We start from the raw sequence: 22,998 nt of genomic DNA, 5'->3' as shown, positions 1-22,998 counted from the left end.
TTTTTAGATTTTGTGTATACTTAGTATTTCATCCAGTAACGAAGAATATAGATAACAGCTAATTGTAATTAAAATCTGATGGTATTTGTGGTTTCTTGCATCAAAAACAGTTTAACATCACCCTCTTCCACCCCTTCTCTATTCATAATATGACCACTTTTAAGAGTCATGAGATGACTTTCTGGTTTAAAACATGAGACACACTGTGTGTTTATGCATTCAACCCTGTCTGGACTATCTTTTGAATATTCATGCTCTCTCTGACACCACACCTCTCACACTGAGCTCACATGAGACTTGTCCTCCAGACAGTGTGGCAAACCATCACACAGTCTTTGCCCATTCTAACTTGGTTGCCTGGAAACAGGCAGATCTAGTGGGCAGAATACACATTTACATGACAGTGTGGGCCGCCGCTGTGTTTCTTGCGATGCCGGCCGTCCCAGTGCTGCTCTCCTCAGCTTGAGTGGGAAACATCTTGCTTGAATTGTTAGTGAATGCTGGGAGTTTGACATCGTTGGAGAGCTTCAGTAGCTTAAGTCAGAAACTTTTCAGCTAAGTGAAGTTTACAGTTAGAGACAGGGTTGCCAGGTTTTCTCAACAAAACCGCAGACTTGGCAACACTGGTTACAGACTAGCAGATATAGCTTTTTGGGAACACTTTATTTTAAGGTGACTAGTTACACGTTACTACATGTACTTACTATAGTAATAACAGTACATTATGCATAATTACAAGTAACTAACCGTAAACCAAACCCTAACCATAAATCTATAAAAAGTACATGTAACTAATTAATATTACTTAGTACTTATTTGAGTAGGTACAATGTAACTACATCACCTTAAAATAAAGTGTAACCAACTTTTTAATAACCTATAGAATACTGATTATTTGTGTCCAATAACAGATATGAAAAGACAGTTTTTAATTATTTTTGATCCAATAATAAAAAATATTCAAGGAATACAAGGAAATATAACTTGTAATATAACTTATTAATAAAAATAATAATGAATAATAACTATCATGATTATCATCATTGTTGTTCGTGCAATTTTTATGCAAAATTGTTGAATAATAACGAATAACAACCATTATCATCATTATTTATGTGGTTTTATTTTTAAAAAATTATGATGATGATGATAATAATAATAACCCTAATTATTATTAATGTCATTTATGCTCAATTGTTTAGTTGTCATTGTTGTTGTTGTCGTTGTTGTTGTTGTTGTTATAACTAAACAATTTAGCATAAATGTCATTGATGATAATTAGGGTTATTATTATTATCATAATTGTTTTTATAAATAAAACTACATAGTAATGATGATGGTGATGGTTGTTCTTATTCATTATTATTATTAAAGAAATTGAAAAATTGCATGAACAACAATGATGATAATTATAACAATAGTTGTTATTCATACTTACAATAATAATAATAACCCTAAATGTCATCAATAATATTTATGCTAAATTATTTAGTTGTTATTATTATTATTATTATTATTATTATTAATAAACAATTTTGCATGAGTAACATTGATGATAATTAGGGTTATTATTATTATTATTATTATTATTATTATGAATAACAACTATCAATATCATCATCGTAATTTATGAAGTGTTATTTATGCAAAATTGTTTACTAATAATGAATAATAGAAACAACAAACATCATTATCATCATTATTTATGCAATTTTATAAATAAAAAAAATATTAGTCAACCATTTCTATTTTAAAACATTTTTTTTTTATTGCATGAATAACAACAATGAATGATGACTGTGATGGTTGTTGTTGTTTATGAAATTTTATTTATGCAAAGTTGTTTTGTAGTAGAAATGATTGCAAAATATTTTCATCCGTGTTTTGGGCTAGGTTTAATTTTCGCATGTATGAGGATTTTGTATGATGTCGTATCTTTTTCGGCGAAGACAATGTGACAGGCATCCAAGATGATGGATGGAATTAAGAGAAAAGTTGTGTATATATTTCATTCCAGAGTGATAAAAGAATACATAACAGTTCATTCAATTAAAATGTAACAGTATTTGCAGTATTTGTGTTGTAACACTAACCACCAAAATCATTTTTTGACCAACGGTTTTCCTTCTTTTCACAGGAGTTTGGGAGTACACTGTTCGAAGGTCCGCTCTCTCACCCTGGACTCATGGGAACCGGAGTTACTGAAGGTCTGCTCAAATATCCAGATTGTTCTCCATCTCTCTTGGATGACCTTCACTGTGACATGAGCAAACATGCTCTGACAATAACTGCTGTCTGTTCTGTTGTAATGCAGCTGATGTGTGAACTAGGAAACAGTATCATCAACCACATCTATGAAGGGAGCTGTGAAGAGCAGGGCGTGAAGAAACCGGGCCCCAGCAGCTCCAGGTGAGTGATGATGATGAGGGACATGGAAAAAAGTGGCTCTTTATTAGTCAGGCTGAATGTTGAATGTTCAGTTGCTGCCTTGATTTTTCAGGCAAGAAAAGGAGGCCTGGATCAAAGCGAAGTATGTGGAGAAAAAGTTCCTAAAGAAGATGATGACGGGTGAGGTTCTGGTCAACGGCGGGAGAAAATCTGAGCGCCGATGGAACTCTAGGAAATGCAGGAGACATAACAGCGCCACCACCGTCCCCAAAGCACACCGGAGGTACAGACAGGATCCAGGCAGTGCATCTCCAGCAACCCTTTCCTCAGGTAATCGATACAAATTGTCTTTATTATTGACTGTTTAAGAAAGTACCATGGTTGTACCATGTTTTTTGAATGATTAAATGCTTGATAATACCAATGTGAAGTGCCTTGGAGTACATACCATGGTACATGACTATGGAAATCATTCAGTGTCATAGTATTAACGTGTGATACCATCAGGTCTGATACCGTGTGTTAAATGTTCTATTCTTTTTTTCCCAACTTTCAGCAACTGCTGCTCTGGAGAGGAAGTTTAGACGGGAATCCCTCTTTTGCCCAGATGAGTTGGACACTCTTTTCTCCTATTTTGACACTGGTTCAGGGCCTCGCAGTAAGTATTATTTATATTCTGGCCAGTGGAATTATACTTCCACACTTGGTTTAATTGCTTGGCTTGTGCTTTGTTTAATTTTTTTTTTCTTTGTTTAATGTTTTTGTTTTGTTTTGTTTTTTGATTTGTGGTTTTGTTTTGTTTTTGCTTTGTTTTATTTTGCTTTGTTTTTTGTATGCTTTTGTTGCTTTGTTTTGCTTGTTTTTTTCCTTTTGTTTTGTATTTTGTTTTGTATTTTGTTTAGCTTTGCATGTTGATTTGCTTTGTTTATTGTTTACTTTTGTGGTTTTGTTACTTTGTTTTCCTTTGCTTTTTGTTGTATTTTTTGTTGTATTTTTTTTTGCATTTTGCTTTTTGTTATTTTGATTTTCTTTGTTTTGTTTACTTTTGCTGTTTTTTTTTTTGTTTTTTGTTCATTTTATTTTTTTGAATACTTTTGTTGTTTTGTGTTTTGTTTTTGCTTTGCATTTTTTTTTTTTTTTATAATTTGTTTTGCTTTGCTTTTTGCTTTGCTTTTTGTTTACTTATTTTTGTGTCTTTTGTTTTGATTTGCTATCTTTTTGTGTACTTTTGTTTACTTTTTTGTTTTGTTTTCACTTTGTTTTGCTTTGCAATGTTTTCCTTTTCTTTTAAACCTTTGCTTTGTTTTGATTTATTATTTTTTTCTTTGCATTTTGCTTTGCTTTTGTTTTATTTTGTTTTGAATTGCTATCTTTTTGTTTACTTTTGTTTGGATTGCTTTGATTTGCTTTGATTTCTGCTTTGCTTTGTGCTTTTCTTTTAAACTTTTGCTTTATGTTACTTTGTTTTGCTTTTTTTTGGGGGGGGGGGGGTAATTTTATATAGTTGAATAACTGTGACGCATAGATTCATCATGTTTTCTGTCAGTGCTGGTTGGGCGTTATTGACGCTCTAGAGATGTAATGCTCCCGTGGTGGGCTTGTGTTGGTCCTGCAGGTCTGAGCAGTGACAGTGGGTTAGGTGGCAGCACTGACGGCAGCACTGACGTCTTGGTGTTTGAGTCTGTGGTGGACAGCGTCACAGAGGAGGGTGAGTCAACCACTGTGTGACTTGGTGTTAACCAAGTCTTCATATTCCACACTGACTGTTGAAGCAGATGTATCATGTGTTATAAGTGTTTTTGTTATGTTCAGAGTGTGAGGTATCTGAAGACTCCAGTAATGAGGCTGAACTTGAGCCGGAGGCATCGGATCCAGAGGATTTGAGAGAACTGGATCCCAGAGCATTACTCTATAAGGCCTGTCAGGCACGCAATCTGCCCATCATGGCTGAAGCTCTGGCACATGGAGCAGACGTCAACTCAGTCAATGAGGAGGACGAGGGGAAAAGTCCCCTTATTCAGGCTGTGATTGGAGTGAGTCATTCTAAAAATATTCAGATGCAGTGCTCACACACATATTAACAGAAATCTAAATAAGGAAATTTCCAGCTTACTTTAATGGCATGTTAAATAACCATGGTCCATTTTGAGGTTTTAAAAGTCCTAATCCTCTGGTTTTTGACCACCAGGGTTCCTTGATAGCCTGTGAGTTTCTGCTTCAAAATGCTGCAGACGTCAACCAAAGAGATCACAGAGGGAGAGGCCCGCTGCATCACGCCACATACTTGGGTCATACTGGGTGAGGGCTCTTGATTTGCTTACACTCTTAAAAACAAAGGTTCTTTATCTGCATCTATGGTTCCATAAAGAACCATCCATGGAACATTTCCACAGCACAAAAGGTGCTTTATAGTTGAAAAACGTTCTTCAGATGATTCAAATGTTCTTCAGACTATGAAAAAAATGGTTCTTTTAAGAACTGTTCACTAAAAGGTTCTTTGAGGAACCAAAATAGTTCTTCAGTGGCATCACTGGGAAAACCCTGAATGTAATATTCCCTATATGAATCTATTTTACTTGTTGGAACCACCACAATACAGATTCACATTTTACATAATTTTACTCAATACCCTACATAAATGTCCTGGTGATGTCTCAAATAGCAGAATTATTATACTTTTAACATATACCATTGTACTGAATATTTACCATATTCATGCACTGTGGTATTTACATGGTACTTTTACATATTTCAAAGAATGGTATAGAAATGGTATTGCCATGATAAGATGTCCAGTCAAGCTAATTATTAGCAAAACTTTTCTGCAAATGTATTTACTTTATCTTCTGTTGTTTTCTTTCCAGTCAAGTGTGTTTGTTCCTGAAACGAGGAGCGACCCAGAACGATGGTGACGAGGATGGACACGACCCACTGAGCATAGCAGTTCAAGCTGCTAACGCTGACATAGTTACTCTGTAAGTTTAAAAAGTTTCTATGCATGTGCTTCTATATGTTTGCAGTATTTACACTACAGACTTCAGAAGTTTGGGGTCAGTACGATTTTTGGCCACACTTTAGATTAGGGTCCAATTCTTAACTAACTATTATCTATTAACTTTTGCCTCAATAAACTCCTAATTAATGCTTATTAATAGTTAGTAAGGTAGCTTAGGTATTGTGTAGGATTATGGGATGTAGAATAAGGTCATGCAGAATAAGGCATTCATATGTGCTTTATAAGTACTAATGAACAGCCAATATCCTAGTAATATGCATGCTAATAAGAAAATAGTGAGAATTGGACCCTAAACTAAAGTGTTACTATTTTTTTTAAAGAAAAAAATTATTACTTTTATTCAAAAAGGATGCATTAAATTTATCAAAAATGACTGTAAAAAAAAAAAACATTTATAATGTTGCAAAATATTTTTATTTTAAATAAATTCTGTACTTTTGAACTATACATTTATCAAAGAATCCTGCAAAAACATCACAAAAATAGAACTGTTTTCAACATTGATAACAATAAGAAATTGTAATAATATTTTACAGTTTTTACAGTATTCTTGATCAAATAATTGCAGTCTTGGTGAAAATAGAGACTTTTTTCAACAACATTAAAAAAGTCTTACCAAAAGTTTTGAACGGTAGCGTCTATAAGAAATTGTTCAAAGTTTGATTCCAAATCAATCCTCTCTTTGTTTCTTCTCTCTTTTTCTCTTACAGGTTACGTCTAGCGCGTATGAACGAGGAGATGCGCGAGTCGGAGGGTCCTTTCGGTCAGCCAGGTCAATATTCTAGCAGCAGTCCCACAGAGCAGCAGTATAAGAAATGCATACAAGAGTTTATCTGCATCAACATAGCTGAGTGCTAGAGAGCCCAGCGGAGCACTTTTCCCATCATTCTCACCAAGACCCGCCATGTGTTTATCTGTAAAGATGGGCCAGCCTTGCTGTAGATTCCACCTAAACCAGCTTTTGAAGGTTTTTAATGGTTTCTATATGGTTAGAGTTGGTCATTACGAGGTCCAAGCTGGTTTAGGTGGTTGATCAGGTGAACTTCCAGCCCAATGGGACCAAGCTTAACCTCTTGCTCAAAGTGGTTAAGGCTGGTAAACCACTTCACATGCTGCAGATTTCAGATCACATTTCAAAGTTAGTCACATGATTGATTGGCCACCATAGTTTGGCCTAGCAAACAGTGGTGCTACTCATTTCAAGTCAGTCTTTATATTAAGGAGGTTACCTGTGGTTTAGATAATTGTGGTGCCATTGGTCAGATACCAATTACACAGACTATTGCACTCGCTGATCCTTACTAGTATATCTGAACTGTTTATGAACTAACCTTCAGAGTTGGCTTCTGTACATGTCTGGCTGCACTTTCACTCATCACTCACACTTCAAACAGTATTATACAGTATGATAGGCAGCTGTCTATCTATTCTAACAGTGTTTTAGCGGCATTTTTGTACACAGATCGGGCTCTTAAAAACTTTTTGTGCTTGCAAACGCATGAGGGAGAGTGGGATCAAAAACTGTGATTATTATATGTCATAAATGTATAAAATGTCTAATCTACTAACTGAAAATGTGATTTTGTCAAGTTAAATGCCACTGTTTTGCACTTTTTATTAACTCCACTGTCGTTTTTGTTCGCTTTTATGGATGATGGTGTTAGAAAATGCCTCAAACGAGATTTTTTATGCTTTTATGATTACCGCCCAGAGCAATAGTGCAATGATATGATGGTTTTTATGTATTGTGGTAACAGATTGTATTTTTGTAACTTCATATACTTGTGAACTTTACAGTTCGCAACCAAACTCCAGTTTAGACACCAAAAACAAATTTGCAAATTCATTTACAGGGTTGTAAAATCAAAAATGACTGATTAACAAGACAATACCGTTCAAAAGTTTGGGGTTAGTATGATTTTGTAATATTTTTGAGTCTCTTATGCTCATCAAGGCTCCATTTATTTGATGAAAAATACAGTAAAAATAGTAAAATTGTGAAATATTATTACAATTTAAAATAACTGTTTTCTATTTGAATGTGTTTTAAAATGTAATTTATTTCTGTGATCAAAGCTGAATTTTACTCCAGTCTTCAGTGTCACATGATCCTTCAGAAATCATTCTAATATGCTGATTTGCTGCTCAAGAAACATTTATTTTTGAAAACAGTGGTGCTGCATAATATTTTTGGAAACTTTTTTCTGGATTCTTTGATGAATATAAAGTTCAAATGAACAGCATTTATTTGAAATATAAATCTTTTGTAACCTCATAAACATCTTTACTCTCACTTTTGATCAATTTAATGCATCCTTGCTGAATAAAAGTAGTAATTTCTTTCAAAAAAATCATACTGACCCCAAACTTTTGAACAGTAGTGTGTGTTAGTGTATAATGCAGTAGTTTTATTTTTGCTTATTAATTTCTGTTATCTTCAGTGCATTGATTGCTGTTGCTCTGGTCTGTTTGGTTTCCTGCTGCTTTTTGCTCCTCGTGAATCTGAGTGCGAATGAAATCTCATAATATGGTCTCAATTCTAAAACTTCTGCTTTATACTGGAGAGGACACTAAAAAGCATGAGCATATCTAACTATTTTGGATGACATCGTAAGCGAGTTAACATGTGATGTCATATATATATATATATATATATATACATATATTCCTGGCAGTCATAAATATATTCATGAGACGTGTCTTGATTATGTTATGTAAAGTCGGATGTGTACCATCACTTTAACTCAAGATCTCAACCAAAGACCACAGACATGTTAGTGTATAAGGACCCTTTTCCCCAAAGCAATCAAAAACATAGCACTTGTTGAGGAAATTCATTTGTAAATGTGTTATTTGTCATTTGTGAACAGGCTAGAATACTGTAAAGTTGTTCCCCGACATGTTTTGGGTGAAAGGTCATTGGTTGGTGTCGTCTTTGTCTCGCTGGCCAATGAAATCGTAGCACTTTGTGTTTAACGTTTTGTGAATCAGTATGACTCCTGAAGTGGCAAAACCGAACCAAAAGCATAACTTTTTTCAAAATAAATACAATTTTGCACCAATATTTAAAAAAAAAATACTGTTAAACGAGATTTTTTTCTAGTTGGTGGCTGTAGCACATAATCTCTTCTACTGCTTGCTTTCATATTTCTGCTTTTCTTTTCATGTCGGTGTCATGCTACGATTTTGTAAAATATGTCTGAATATTGTATAACTGAAGATTCTTCTGTCAACTAGAACCCTTTGCGACTTCTTTTTATTTGCTCTTTGTTTCTGCCCTTTAATCTGTCATTTCCTTCTAAACCGAAAAGAATCATGACAATAAATGAAACGTGAATGAAGTACTAACTGCTTTTGCTTGGCTTTTCTTCTCCAGCCTCTCTCTTCTCTGTCTGCTGAGTTAGTGAGCACTGTTTTATAACTGTCTGCATTAACACAACTCACTCATGAACCCAAGATTGCTGCTGTAAGTTTTTGACTGATAATTTACATTTTGAAATTAACATTTATTTTGCCTTTAAATTATTTTAATATGTTCCTTTGACTGAATCAAAGAGAGCTATTAGAACATCAGGGTTAAATATATATATATATATATATATATATATATATATATATATATATATATATATATATATATTATATATATGATATTAAATATACACTATCGATCAAAAATTTGATAGGAAGATTTTTTTTGTTTTTGAAAGTAATGTTTAGGGGACTTTCTATGGAAGCTTATTTCCACCACTGAATAAAAAATAAAACTTTTTTTTTTTTTTCAGAATTGTGATATGAAGTGTGAGTTATAAAGTTGCATTTGTGAGATATAAAGTCAGAATTGCGAGTTATAAAGTCGAAATTGCACGTTATAAAGTAAGAATTGTGAGAAATAAAGTCGTAATTGCGAATTATAAAGTCCAAAAAGACTTTTTTCCTCAGAATTGTTTATACCTCGCAATTCTGACTTTATAACATGCTGTTGCGAGTATATATCACACAATTCTGACTTTATAACTCGCAATTCTGAGAAAAGAAGTCAGAATTGCGAGATATAAACTCGCAACAGCATGTTATAAAGTCAGAATTGCGAGGTATAAACAATTCTGAGGAAAAAAGTCTTTTTGGACTTTATAATTCGCAATTACGACTTTATCAGAATTGTGGGTCAGAATTGTGGGTTTATATCTCATAATTCTGAGAAAAGATGTAAACTCGCTATTGTTAGAAAAGAATTCAGAATTGTCAGATAAAAAGTCGCAATTATCTTTTTTTATTTTTTATTCAGTGCCGGAAACAGGCTTCCATACTGTTCACACAGAACGCAGAAGGTGCCAAGTCAATTGATGGCATTTTAATACAATATTTTTTAATAGAAATATTTTTGTGTTAAAACACAAAAAAACGTTAACAAACGTGTTGACAAAAATGCACAACACCTACATGGTTGTCCCTGTTGAACTTTATAAAATTCAACAGAACTCAACATCTATTTAAATTGAAGTATCTCTTTCAATGGTTCTCCTGCAAACTCTAGTCAGTACGCATGAGTACCCATCCTGGGAAGACAGGGACAGTCTCCTCATTGTAAATCAAGCATGTGAAATTCACACAGTTTGGCAAAGTGTTCAAACCCACCCTTTTGTCCCCTCCAAAGTTTCAGTTGTTGCCATGGTTACAAGACAGTACAAAGACCCTATATGGCACAAAGATCTGGAGAAGGTTCATTTTGATGGGGGTGCTTCAAGTGTCGTTTCTGTCACGTTAATTCTAATTCTGAAGTGCATTAAAATGTGCCGAAAACACTTATTGTAATAGAGTTATTACTTACTTAGCCATTCAGAGACCTGCTTTTGCATTAGTAAAGCTTTACTAAACTTCTAACATAAGATAACGATCTTTTTCCATTCTGTTGAAAACATATGAAAGCTTGTTTCCACCACAGAATAAAAGATAAAAGTTAACTGTGACTTTTTATCTTGCAATTCTGACTTTTTTTTTCTTGCAATTGTGAGTTTATATCTCACAGTTCCTGACTTTTTGCTCAGAATTATGATATAAACTTGCGATTGTGTGAAAAAGTCTGTATTTTAAGTTCATATCTTGCAAGTTTGACTATTTCTCACAGTTATGAGTTTATAACTCAATTCTGACTTTTTTCTAAGAATTGTGAGATATAAACTTGGAATTACGAGGAAAAAAGTCAAGACTTTTTTTGAGAATTTTTCACTCAAGTTTATCTATCACAATTCGGAGAAAAAGTAAGAATTGCGAAATATAAACTCAATTGTGAGAAAAAAGTCAGAATTTCGAATTTATAATTTGCAATTCTGACATTTATCTAAGAATTGTGAGATGTAAACTTGGAATTGTGAGGGTTTTTTTTTTTTTGATAATCTTTCACGCGATTGTGAGTTTATATCTCACAATTTGGAGAAAAAAGTAAGAATTATTATAAACTCACAATTGCCACAAAAAAGTCAGAATTTCAAGTTTATAACTCGCAATTGTGACTTTTTTCTATTGTAAGATATAAACTTGGAATTACGAGGGGAAAAAAGTCAGACATTTTTTGAGAATTTTTCACGCAATTGCGAGTTTATATCAGAATTTCGGATTTATAACTTGCAATTCTGACTTTTATCTAAGAATTGTGAGAAAAAATTCAGACTTTCTTTCTCAGAATTGAGATATAAACTCACTGACTTTTTCGCACGATCGTATTTTAAGTTTATATCTTGCAATTTCACACATTTATAAGTTTATAAGTGACAATTCTGACTTTTCTCTAAGAATTGTGAGATGTAAACTTGGAATTTTGAGGGTTTTTTTTTTTTTTGATAATCTTTCACGCAATTGTGAGTTTATATCTCACAATTCGGAGACAAAAAGTAAGAATTCCGAATTATAAACTCACAATTGCCAGAAAAAGTCAGAATTTCAAGTTTATAACTCGCGATTCTGACTTTTATCTATTGTAAGATATAAACTTGGAATTACGAGGGGAAAAAAGTCCGAAATTTTTTGAGAATTTTTCATGCAATTGCGAGTTTATATCAGAATTTCGGATTTATAACTTGCAATTCTGACTTTTATCTAAGAATTGTGAGATGTAAACTAGGAATTGCGACGAAAAAGGTCAGAATTGTTTAAACTTTAAAAGGGTATTGTGACTTCATCTCACAATTCTGACTCTTTTTTTCTCAGAATTGAGATATAAACTCGCGATTATGTGAAAAAGTCGGTATTTTAAGTTTATATCTTGCGATTTCTCAGTTATATGTTTATAACTCAAAATTCTGACTTTTTTCTAAGAATTGTGAGATTTAAACTCAGAATTACAAGAAATTGTGAGGGGAAAAAAAGTCTATTTTTCGTCCGAATTGTAAACTCTCAATTGCCAAAAAAAGTCAGAATTTCAAGTTTATAACTCGCAATTCTGACTTTTAGAATTGTGAGATGCAAACTCGGAATTGCTTAAGAATTGTTTAAAATTTAAAAAGGTGCCGTGACCTTTTATCTCAAAATTCTGACTTTTTTCTCACAATTGCGAGTTTATAACTTGCAATTCAGACTTTTTCACCAAATTGTGAGATATAAACTTGTAACTGCAAGTTATAAAGTCCAATAAAATAAAGTCCAAACTTGCAACTGTGAGATAAAAAGTCACAATTATCTTTTTTGTTTTTTATTCCGTGGCTTCATTCACATTACAGCTGCATTTTAGTAGTTTTGTACAGTCAAAATTAACGATGTTTGCTCCCATTTTAGGTGACACCACATACCTGGATATTTTCCGCGAGTTTTCCCATATGGCATCCCACAATCCTGAAAAGCTGAAACGGAGGAGCGTTCACTTCCGTCACTCCTTCAGGTAGCTGCATCATGATATCCATCAGTAATCCGTTAGATAAATGCATATATTGCTTTATAAACACATACATGTAATTTAAATATATTTTTTCTTTTTTAATCTGTTCTAGAGTATGAACGACCAACTCTATTAAACTTTGGACACAGATCAAGCTGGAGCAGAAGACACTTTGACTAGCTGATATAATAAGTGTGATGGAGACGAGTGTGAAGGACTTGAAACAAAAATTGTGGTCGTGTTGAATGTTTGAAATGATTTTAATGATATTTTTGTAGCTTTATGGGGGTCAGCTGGACTTAACCCCCAATGTTTTGTTTGTTTTCTTCATTTGCATTCTCCTTTTTTTTAGCCATAGACAGTAACAGACATCAAAACATCTACAATTTATGGTTACACGTCTGTAAAAACATATAATCAAAAGATCATGCATGAATGCTTTCCCATTTTACATTTCATCTCAATACTATTACAAGCATCACTATTACCCTCTATTATAAAACATATGTGGCACTGATTATTTTTTTCTGTTTTTAAAGCAGTTGAAATAATAAGGAAGTTGTTTTTGCAGAATCTGCAGTGATTTTGTCTGTTGCTGTAGTGATGAATGTACTGTTTTGTATTGACTATGCTGGTGTAGTCTATATATTTTATCTGTACAGCCACTATAAATCATTGCAAATTCAAATGCAGATATTGTATATTGTCTTTTTAGATGCAAATTGATAATATAAAATGATGGTATTTTGTAAAAACATTAAGTGGACCTTTTGTTGTGGGAAATAAATATCTCTCAAAAAAAGTCTGTGTTTTTCTTAAGATTAAAAAAAAGTGATTTAGGCTAAATTAATTATGATTTTGCTGTATGTTAAAAAAGACCTAATATATCCTTTGATATCTAACTTTGGGTTATTTACATAAATGAAACATACAGGTGATAAATGTTTTGGGCGCACAAAAAGTTCTGAAAATTATGTATTTCTGCTGAAAACAAAATGAGTTAAGATGGACAGGACATTTGACGGACAATACATCCCTCAGAATTACCTTACATTCGTGTGTCCACATGAAGTGGACATTGAGAATCAGATTTTATCTATCCAGGAACTGAATCATTCCTATGAGCCTGTCCTTCAGTGAATCTAAAACACTCAGTGCGATTCGCAAACAAGTGACTCTTGTGAACCGGTTCTTTTTAGTGAATTAAAACAAACTGTGTCCCAAATGACGCACTACACTATTCACTTATACACTACTATGTACTTATGCACTAGTGTATACATTTTATAAGGTTATTTTGTCATTCACTATCGGAGTCTGATCGCCCCTCCGTCTCCGCTACATAATTAAAGCTGCGACAGAAGTTTCAAACATTCCTATTTATACTAAAAAAAAGTCAGAATAATGCATAAGTACGCGAATTGGGACGCACCTACAGTTTGACAAGACCGATTTCCGAACGAATGATTCTTATAAGTTCTTATAAACATTCAGGGCGACCAGTGTAGGCTGATTCTATGATTCCCGAACAAATGACTCTTATGAGTCGGTTCTTTCGATTCAGATCACCGACTCAGTCAGATACATGTTCATATGAAAACGCGTAGTTAAAGATACATTTTGTATAAATAACGTGATATATGAATAATAAATAAAATTGTATTTGTTATATAATTCACGTCGATACTCCTAAAAACGCAATTTTCATGTGTGTGCAACCCGCTCGTTTTTATGTCAGTCTAACGTCTTTTATTTTGAAAAGCAACCGAATGCGTTGCAGAACTTTTATTTTCCCTTTTACATCATCACTTCCTGGAGTTGCAGCAGCCATATTGGTATGGGGGATAGATGACAATTTCACCTTAGCCGAAGAGCTACATTTTTGTTATTTTTGAAAGTTTATCAAGGGCGAATTTACTCTGAAATAAAGGGATAGCAATATATCACCCCAATTTGACCCTGGTCGATCCCGTGGAGGGCGTTGAAAGAGGTGAGACGGAACCGTTAAAAATCCCCTTACACTGTCTAAGGCTGTGTTTTAAAAGCTAGCGAACTATCTACTTAGACAGCATCTGGTGCTGTCATCCTAATGTATAACTGAATGTTCTGTGCCGCCCCAAAATACTATCTAGGTAGGCTTTGAAACACAGTCCACGTCTCCGTTTAAGCGCGATGTTTACATATATTGTTGTTATTTAACCATATTTACACTGTCTGCCATTGTTAGTGTCTTGTTTTTGTCTACAGTTGTTGACAACTGACCGCTCTATAAACATACGCCACCATGTTGTTCTAAAAAAAACACAACAGTTCTGCTCATTTGCTTAAATATCCGCCGTTGTGTATTAAAATCTGTACAGTTGCGTGAATTGAGAACACAATGTAAAACTGTTATATCCGTATGTGATCATACTGCTTCCTTATTGACAATCATAACAATATGGTTGCAGTTGATGTCAACAAACATGATCTCAATAGTGTTGATGAATTTTCAGACTTTATAGAGTATTTTAAATATTCTGTTGTTTCACATGAACTGTCTTTCATGAAGACTAGGAAGTGTTGAGTTTGTATTGTGTAACTGAGAGTGCCATGTGATTTCACAGATGAGCAACAACTTAAACAAGAGGGCCCCAACCACAGCAACACAGCGGTTAAAACAGGACTACCTGCGCATCAAGAAAGATCCAGTCCCGTATATCTGTGCTGAACCTCTGCCCTCCAACATCTTGGAATGGTACATTTGATTTCCTTCAAAACATAGATATACAGTTGTATCATGTTTTACTGTTTTCTTCCTGCATTGTGGTTTGAGTTTGGAGCTCTGTCAAGTTTGACTATTAATTCTTAAAGTGCCCCTGTTATGCTTTTCAGATATTATCTTTCATGTAGTGTGTAATATAGCTGTTTGTGAATGTAAAAGGTCTGCAAAGTTTCAAAGTGCCTGATAAATGGAGTTATTGTCTCCCAAAAGAAAGAACCGGTTCTGAACTGTCAGAAATGAGTTGTCAGCATTTCCAGTCTTACTTCCTGCACAAACCTACGTATGTTTGTAACATATGCCAGCCTATGGTCTTCGTTGGCTGCTCGCGAATGTCTACTTTTGCCCCTCAAACACTGTAGTTGTAGCTGAGACTGGAAGACTTTAGTTTGTGTTGTTGACATGTCCAGAAGATGCTGTTTTCTGTGCTGCGAAAGCAAATCCATAGACCAATCACAACAGACTTGGCCATCTCACCAATCAGAGCTGAGTAGACTCATGGTATGGAAGGGTTTAGAGAGACTGCGGGCCTGTTTCCACCTGCTAGGATTAGTCCACAATTTACTCACCCCCATGTCGTCCAAGATGACCATGTCCTTCTTTCTTCAGTCGAAAAGAAATTAAGGTTTTTGATGAAAATATTCCAGCATTATTCTCCTTATAGTGGACTTCAATGGGCACCAAACGGTTGAAGGTCAAAATTACAGTTTCAGTGCAGCTTCAAAGGGCTTTAAACGATACCAGACGAGGAATAAGGGATTGTCTAGTGAAACGATCGGTCATTTACTAAAAAAATACAACTATGCTTTATAAACACAAATTATCGCCTTGCACATGCTTCAGCTTTCCATATTCTTCAAAAAGCTTACGCTGTATGTCCTACGCCTTCCCTATTCAACTTACGGAACGAACGCGGCACCAGATCCTTTTTTCTGTAAGTAGAATAGGAAAGGCGTAGGACATACGGCGTAAGCTTTTTGAAGAATATGGAAAGCTGAAGCACGTGCAAGGCGATAATTTGTGTTTATAAAGCATATACAGTTGTATTTTTTTAGTAAATGACCAATCGTTTCCCTAGACAATCCCTTATTCCTCGTCTGGTATCGTTTAAAGCCCTTTGAAGCTGCACTGAAACTGTAATTTTGACCTTCAACCGTTTGGTGCCCATTGAAGTCCACTATAAGGAGAATAATCCTGGAATGTTTTCATCAAAAACCTTCATTTCTTTTCGACTGAAGAAAGAAGGACATGGACATCTGGACAATCTTCATTCAGAAGTGAAATAATCCTTTAAGATGCATTTTGTGGACGATGATAAATAGAGGTATAAACGGGGTGTGAAACGTTTTGAGCTTGTCCACTTTCTACCACTTCGAGAGTTAGTTGAAAACGCATTCAAACTGGATTGCTTTTGTAGTGTAAACGCTCATGTGGTCGAATATGTTCGAACAGCCACAAAAGACTGCCTACTTTCCACCTACTGACCTAATGTGTCAACATTATAGGAAGCGCGCTAACCAGACGGGATTTAAACTCTTTCGGCTGAAGATAAAAATACATACCAAGCACAATGTTCTCTCACCGTTCCTGATTTCTAATTCACACTCACAGCGTTCAGTGTGGTATTGCAGCAATCCTAACAGAAATGAAAGTTGATGCTCTCCGTGTTTTTTTCCGTCGGCACGTTCATATGTAAATTGCACAAGCTTATTTTGTCCATGAGATAGAAAGATCTGAGAAAAAACATACATTTGCTCACCCATAGACCCTTCCCTTTGAAGAAATCAGGACAGAAGTGGTTGAAAGTGGACAAAATAGACAGGTGTAAACAGGAACGTGTCTCCCTCGTCCTCTTGTGATCCAATCGACCAAAACGCATCTTAATTCCAGGTGGAAACAGGACCCGAATCCTTTATCGAACCGTTTCAGATACTAAGAAAAGAGGTGATTCTGCAGTGTATATAATGAGAAAATTCAAGTGGTTTTTGACCTTGGATGGATGTAAACCTATTGTGAGAGACTTCAAAAGAAAAATAAGGAACCTCTAAAATGGGGCACTTCCTTATAATGGATTTTATAATTTCCATTGTATTCACTCTTGCATCCATTCAATAAACATAAATGGAGACGGATGCTTTTGAGCTCTTGAAAGGACATAAAAACACCATGAAAGTGGTCTATATGAATCAAAAAAACAATGCATTCTAAGTAATGTATGAAGCTGCATGATTGCTTTCTGTGAGGATTCAGACTGAAATTTGTATGGACTAGTTTTATGGTGCTAATATGTCCTTTTTGAAGCTTGACAGCCCAATAACTGTCACTGTGCTTTCACTGCATGTTAAGAATTCTCTAAAACATCTGACAGGATTTGTTTTGCTTGTTATGGTGACTATAGTAAGTGATAAAATAACATTTATCTCTTATTATATGTTAAAGACTTAGTATTAATGGTTGTAGTCATATCACTCTCGATACTATCACATGTTTCTTTCTCTTTCAGGCATTATCTAGTACGTGGCCCTGAGAAAACTCCATATGAAGGTGATTTCCCCCTTTAATTTCACATTGGTGCTTCCCTTTTTTAAATTGTTGAATATCTGCTTCATTTTGACTTGTCTTGTTTTTCGTAGGTGGTTACTATCATGGCAAACTGATTTTCCCACGGGAATTTCCCTTCAAACCACCGAGCATATATATGATCACACCCAACGGCAGGTTTAAATGTAATACAAGGTAAACTCAGTCTTTCATTTTTTTTGTTTTTAGACCTTTAGTTAAGTCATTTTGAGCATAGTTACCGCTAAAAGCTGTTGTTATGCATGACACAGTCGTGAGTGCCTTATTGCTGCTATGAAATGTTTACTATATGATAAAAAATCTTTCATTATAACATTATTTTATTGAGCAAACTCATGAAGTGCCATGATCCTCCTCGTGCTACATGTAAACTAAGGTTAATAGTTCACTTCTATGAGTGTTGCACGTTTTACGCCATTGTTGTTTCTGTATTGTGAGTTTTTGCATGGTTGGAACATCAGCATCTATAACTCACACTCAAATCAGAAGAATAATACAATTTCCTGCATAATGACTGGCTTTCGCTTTCTCTTTCAGGTTATGTCTTTCCATCACAGATTTTCACCCTGACACGTGGAACCCTGCGTGGTCCGTATCCACCATCTTAACCGGCCTCCTGAGCTTCATGGTTGAAAAAGGCCCGACTCTCGGCAGTATCGAAACCTCTGACTTCACAGTGAGTCACACTGATTTAAAATCACAGTGAAATGCTTTGAGCTGTGTTGTTCCTCATTTTATTTTATTTTTTTTTTATTAAAGGAATAATTCACCCAAGTGAATAAATAATTACAGAATTTATTTTTTTTAAGGGGGGAGGTAGCAATCTTTTTAATTTTTTTTTTTTTTATTATTATTAATACTTTTTGGGACTGTGCAATTCATAGAATTTTAGTTTTATGAATATTGTGCCTCATTCCATCCCTTTCCTTTACAGCGGTGCACTTTTTCTCCTTCTTAATTGGCCAAACTTGGGGTACATTTACAAAAAAATTACTAAAACAGAAGTTTTTCCTGTGCATTTTTCACAAAAAGGCGACAACGTTGTCAAAATGATCCCCTCTCACACAGATCAGAAAAACCATCTAAGAACGTCATATTCTGCTGCCAGGCCAGTAGTTGGCGATGTTACTTTGTAGAGAAACACTATGCGCCTGTAGACTGAACATGTAATACACATGTATGATATCACTGTTTTCACAAATTCATGTTTTTATAGTTTTACAATGAGACGATAACAGTATTGTTTTCAAAAGTTTGCATTTTCAGGCCCCCAAAACGCAGTTGTCGTGTAAATGAACTACCAAAACGCATAATTGAAAATAGTGTCTTGTAAACGGCTCTTTAATATGCAAATCAGTATAATCCTGTCATATGGCTTTCATAAAATGCAGTCTATTGCACAATGTGCTTGATATTAAAGAATTAATAAAAGCGCAAAAGAGATCTTTGTGTGTGCACAGTACTCATAAATGTTTCTTGAGCATCAAATCAGCATATTAGAATGATTTCTGAAGGATCATGTGAGACTGAAGACTGGAGTAATGATGCTGAAAATTCAGCTTTGATCACAGGAATAAATTACATTTCAAAATACATTAACCTGTTAACTGTCATGGGCCCACCGGTGGGCCCACAGCTATTACATATTTAAAACAGTAATATTCTATACTAAACCTAAACTAATCTTGACAAACTATATATCATTTGAAAGCTTAGCATCTCTAGTTTACATATTTGGAGACTGATTTTCAAAATAAATAACAGAGGAGCAGTAATTTATCAATTTGCAACAAGCATATTTTCATTCTCATAAGGCATGTTCAGACCTTTATTTTGAAATAGCGATGAACATGAAAAATCATTAAAGATTGGTTGAAACATGTTTGTTTTCATGCCAAAAGATTTTAAAAAAAAAAGGTCTAAAAATGTTTTTAATAGAAAAAAAAATACATTTATGATTGTGGCGGCGATCTATAACCCACATGCATGTTGTTTTTATGTTTATTAGAGGCTAAATACATATCAAATTCTGCCAAACTTCCCATACTACTTCTATATTAGATGTCTACTTCATAAATTGTATGAAAATAATGTAAATATATGGTTCAGATCACTCAAACCATATATGGAAATGGAGGCGCCTTTATATGGTCAGTAATGGAGCTTGGTGTGGTACTGCTCATTTTTTGAGATATCAACCTGAAATTTGGAACACAACTTGTTCAGATTTTTGGCTTTGATTTCCTTGCAGATTTAGAGTAAAACTTGTTTTGTAAAATATATATTTTATATAAAATATAAAATATTATATTTTAACATTTTATATTTTCATAAACATAAACTTCTATAGCTTATTTTCTGTTTCACTTACATAAGTTATTTCATCTTTAAAACAAGGCCAGCCTTATGTCTATACTCCAAAGAATTCTTGAATTACAACCATTTAAGTTTGGATAGTGCATTTTCTTGTCTAAAATAAAAAGTGGGGGTGACAGTTAACAGGTTAAAATAGAGAACAGGTCTTTTAAATTGTAATAATATTTCACAATATTACTGTATGTACTGTATTTTTCATCAAATAAATGCAGCCTTGGTGAATATAAAAGGCTTCTTTCGAAAACATAAAAAAATCCTACCGACACCCAACTTTTGTTTGTCACTTTAAGTGGCGATTTGTAGGGCGGGAGTTTTTTTTTTTTTAATCCATCAGAAATTGTTTGGATATTTAAAAGTGGGCATTGCATACAGGATTTGTGAAATCGTTCAAAAAAGAGATGAACCAAGTTTGTAATTTTATTTATTTTTTTGTGTAAATGTGCTATATACATGAACATGTCTGAAGAAAGTCAACGATATCAGTTTTAATGCCGTGTTTGTTTGAATGTGTTCCCTGCAGAAAAGACAGTTGGCCTCCCAGAGTCTTGCGTTCAACATCAAGGACAAAGTCTTCTGTGAACTGTTTCCAGATGTTGTTGAAGTAAGTATCGTGCCAGACTTCCTCACAGATGTATTTATGAGTAGTAAGCACATTCTTTCAACAAATGCATTAATGCTCGTTCCCGTTCGTCCCCCATCAAACAGGAAATCAAGCAGAAGCAGCGTATGCAGGAAGAGCTCAGGTCTCGCTCACAGGCGCTGCCCCTTCCCGACGTGGTGCCGGATGGCGAAGCCCACCATGCGCAAAACGGGCACCTGCCCCTGAACGGGCACCTGCCCCCGGGTGCGGCCCACCCGCCCGACCTCCAGCAGGTCAATCGTAACCATGGACTCCTGGGTGGAGCGCTCGCTAATTTGTTCGTCATTGTAGGCTTCGCCGCTTTCGCTTACACAGTCAAATATGTCCTGCGGAGCATCGCGCAGGAATGAATCGCCCAATGAGAACCATCGACAGGAGGGACGAAAGGCTGGTGCTGTTCTCACGACCAAATAAAACGAAGCAGTGTCCCGTTAATGAAATTGAGAGCTTGGTGATTTCCTCCATAGTGGTGACAACCAGATCTCGTGTAACACGGCCACTTAAAGGTCAAGGTCACATGACATGATGGCTTTATTAATATGTAAGGAAATTTTAAAAAAGCAAATTTTCTACCTTACGCAGTTCACAAAGGAAGCCGACTTCGTGTGACCGTGAAATTAATCAGAGCGGGCTTTTTTTTTTAAGGGCCTGAATCAGCATTTGTTGTTTTTCATGTTTCTCATTGATCTGTAAGATTTTAAAATCTGCACATATAGGATGCTGGGTTTTTATGTGGAAGATTAAAAGAGAAAAAAGTCCAATCATTCCTTTAAAAACTAAAGAAAAAAAACAGTTCTGATGTGTGTCGCACCATTTATTGCTGTGACGAAAATCCCAGAGTATTTTATGTAATAGAATGGCTCGACTGTAAACATGCTTTACCGATGGAAACTTGTTCTTAAATGCATTTGTGCTCGCTTGCGCTAAGCCAACCGTAACAACCAGTTAGGCCAAGAAAGAAGCGGTGTGAAATGAATTACTTGTATTTTGTTTGTCTGTGATGCGGCGCTCCAAGTGTACATTAACTTTCTTTCGGAGGGAGTCACTGTCGGCTGAAACAAAAGCATATGAACTCATTTTTTCAACACTATAAATTGTTTTTTGTGCAATATGTAGGATTGTCAGCACTACTTGGCTTTCACGATACACAGCACTTCTTTTGTTTCCAAGGGTTGTGATTTATGCAATAATTCTTAATAAATTGAAAAATCCATTTAATTCTTGTTATAAACATAGGCAGGTGAATATGCATTAAATTCTTACATTTCCTGTTGTACTGTAAGATCTTTGGTTGTGTTTATTAGGAAAAGTACCTTGAGTTGCACAAATAATTCACAAAGAAGACTTGCAAGTCAAAGTGTAGTTTGCTGAGACCTACCTGCACCGCAAAACATCTCTTTCTGGGTCAGAGCGGTCGTGATACTGCTCATTCTTACTTAATACTCTCATTGTACCAGTATGTTCTGGTCTCCCCCAATTCAAGTGTTCTGATGTCCCGGATACTAGCGGTAATACATATTTCAGCACCTCCATGAACACTGTTGATCGATATCCTTTCCTTTAGAGGGGCGTGTAATCAGAGATAGTCATGTTGTGTTTACATTTTGAATAAATAATATTCTATTAAAGAAAGCAGTCGTTCCTGTGTGATTCAACTCCACCTCTTGCCTTGTTGCATTTGATGAAGACAGTGATGCAATGTCAGCTGGAAACAAAGATGTGCTGAAGAGACAAAACACTTCTTAACTTCATGCCTCACATTTTACACATTACAGGCATGTTATTCACAACCACTAAGATGAAACTGCAATTGAATACTCCCAAGTCCCTTAAAATATTAGCACATGGATATTTGTATAAACATGCAAAGAAGTTATTGTTGATATCACTCTTGGGTACAGTATATGCACAGTACTCCATGATGTGTGTAATATATACCATTGAGTACAGTCGATATAGCAAAGTTCTTCAAAAAATAAATTATTTGTATGTGTGTGTATATATATATATTTATTTATTTATTTATTTATATTAGAAGACGCTATGTATATAATACAAAAAGCCAGTAACTAATTTGTTACAGTTAAGTCAAAAAAACGTAGTAATCAGATTACAGTTACATTTTGAAAAAAGGGGGAATACTATCAGGATTACAATCGTTTCATTTAAAACTAAATAAATCATTATTTTGCCATAAAAACTATATATATATATATTAGGGCTGTCAAATAATTAATCATGATTAATCAATACAAAATAAAAGTTTGAGCATGCATAATATATGTGGGTGTAGTGTGTGTAATTAATATGTATATATAAATACACACAAATTAATATATATATTTAAGAGAAATATGGTATTTATG

At 34.7% G+C, this 22,998-nt stretch overlaps 2 protein-coding genes across 4 annotated transcripts in view; both read left to right on the top strand.

Annotated features, from left to right (window-relative positions):
* The window catches only part of acap3a (ArfGAP with coiled-coil, ankyrin repeat and PH domains 3a), an 88,964-nt gene extending 75,874 nt beyond the window's left edge, over positions 1 to 13,090 (top strand). The window contains exons 17-27 of one of the 3 annotated variants that reach the window (XM_067371154.1): positions 2,138 to 2,207; positions 2,315 to 2,409; positions 2,501 to 2,718; positions 2,945 to 3,046; positions 4,004 to 4,096; positions 4,201 to 4,421; positions 4,577 to 4,686; positions 5,253 to 5,363; positions 6,115 to 6,176; positions 12,176 to 12,278; positions 12,388 to 13,090. In XM_067371154.1, the coding sequence (XP_067227255.1) occupies positions 2,138 to 2,207; positions 2,315 to 2,409; positions 2,501 to 2,718; positions 2,945 to 3,046; positions 4,004 to 4,096; positions 4,201 to 4,421; positions 4,577 to 4,686; positions 5,253 to 5,363; positions 6,115 to 6,176; positions 12,176 to 12,278; positions 12,388 to 12,394 (1,192 nt within the window). In that variant the 3' untranslated portion in view covers positions 12,395 to 13,090. Of the gene's footprint in view, positions 1 to 2,137; positions 2,208 to 2,314; positions 2,410 to 2,500; positions 2,719 to 2,944; positions 3,049 to 3,996; positions 4,097 to 4,200; positions 4,422 to 4,576; positions 4,687 to 5,252; positions 5,364 to 6,114; positions 6,177 to 12,175; positions 12,279 to 12,387 lie in introns of all 3 variants that reach the window. The other 2 variants (XM_067371153.1, XM_067371155.1) reach the window with 2 other exon arrangements.
* A 987-nt stretch (positions 13,091 to 14,077) lies between these two features.
* ube2j2 (ubiquitin-conjugating enzyme E2, J2 (UBC6 homolog, yeast)) lies at positions 14,078 to 22,241 on the top strand. The gene is made up of 7 exons (XM_067372046.1): positions 14,078 to 14,265; positions 14,882 to 15,012; positions 17,540 to 17,580; positions 17,670 to 17,772; positions 18,154 to 18,292; positions 20,513 to 20,593; positions 20,698 to 22,241. The coding sequence occupies exons 2-7, from the start codon at positions 14,882 to 14,884 to the stop codon at positions 20,980 to 20,982; spliced, it is 780 nt and encodes a 259-aa protein (XP_067228147.1). The 5' UTR covers positions 14,078 to 14,265; the 3' UTR covers positions 20,983 to 22,241.
* Positions 22,242 to 22,998: the final 757 nt, after the last annotated feature.

This window comes from Chanodichthys erythropterus, chromosome 20 (genome assembly GCF_024489055.1).
Source record: "Chanodichthys erythropterus isolate Z2021 chromosome 20, ASM2448905v1, whole genome shotgun sequence".
NCBI classification, from domain to species: Eukaryota; Metazoa; Chordata; class Actinopteri; order Cypriniformes; family Xenocyprididae; genus Chanodichthys; species Chanodichthys erythropterus.
Note: the sequence above shows the minus strand (reverse complement) of the source record. Positions and strands in the feature narration are given on the sequence as shown.

What these genes read in the sequence shown, in the direction of transcription:
- ube2j2 (XM_067372046.1), top strand. Translation starts at nt 14,882, where the DNA reads ATGAGCAACAACTTAAACAAGAGGGCCCCAACCACAGCAACACAGCGG. An exon ending in TGAGAAAACTCCATATGAAG is followed by an intron (nt 17,581 to 17,669) that starts GTGATTTCCCCC and finishes TGTTTTTCGTAG; the next exon opens with GTGGTTACTATCATGGCAAA. An exon ending in AGGTTTAAATGTAATACAAG is followed by an intron (nt 17,773 to 18,153) that starts GTAAACTCAGTC and finishes TTTCTCTTTCAG; the next exon opens with GTTATGTCTTTCCATCACAG.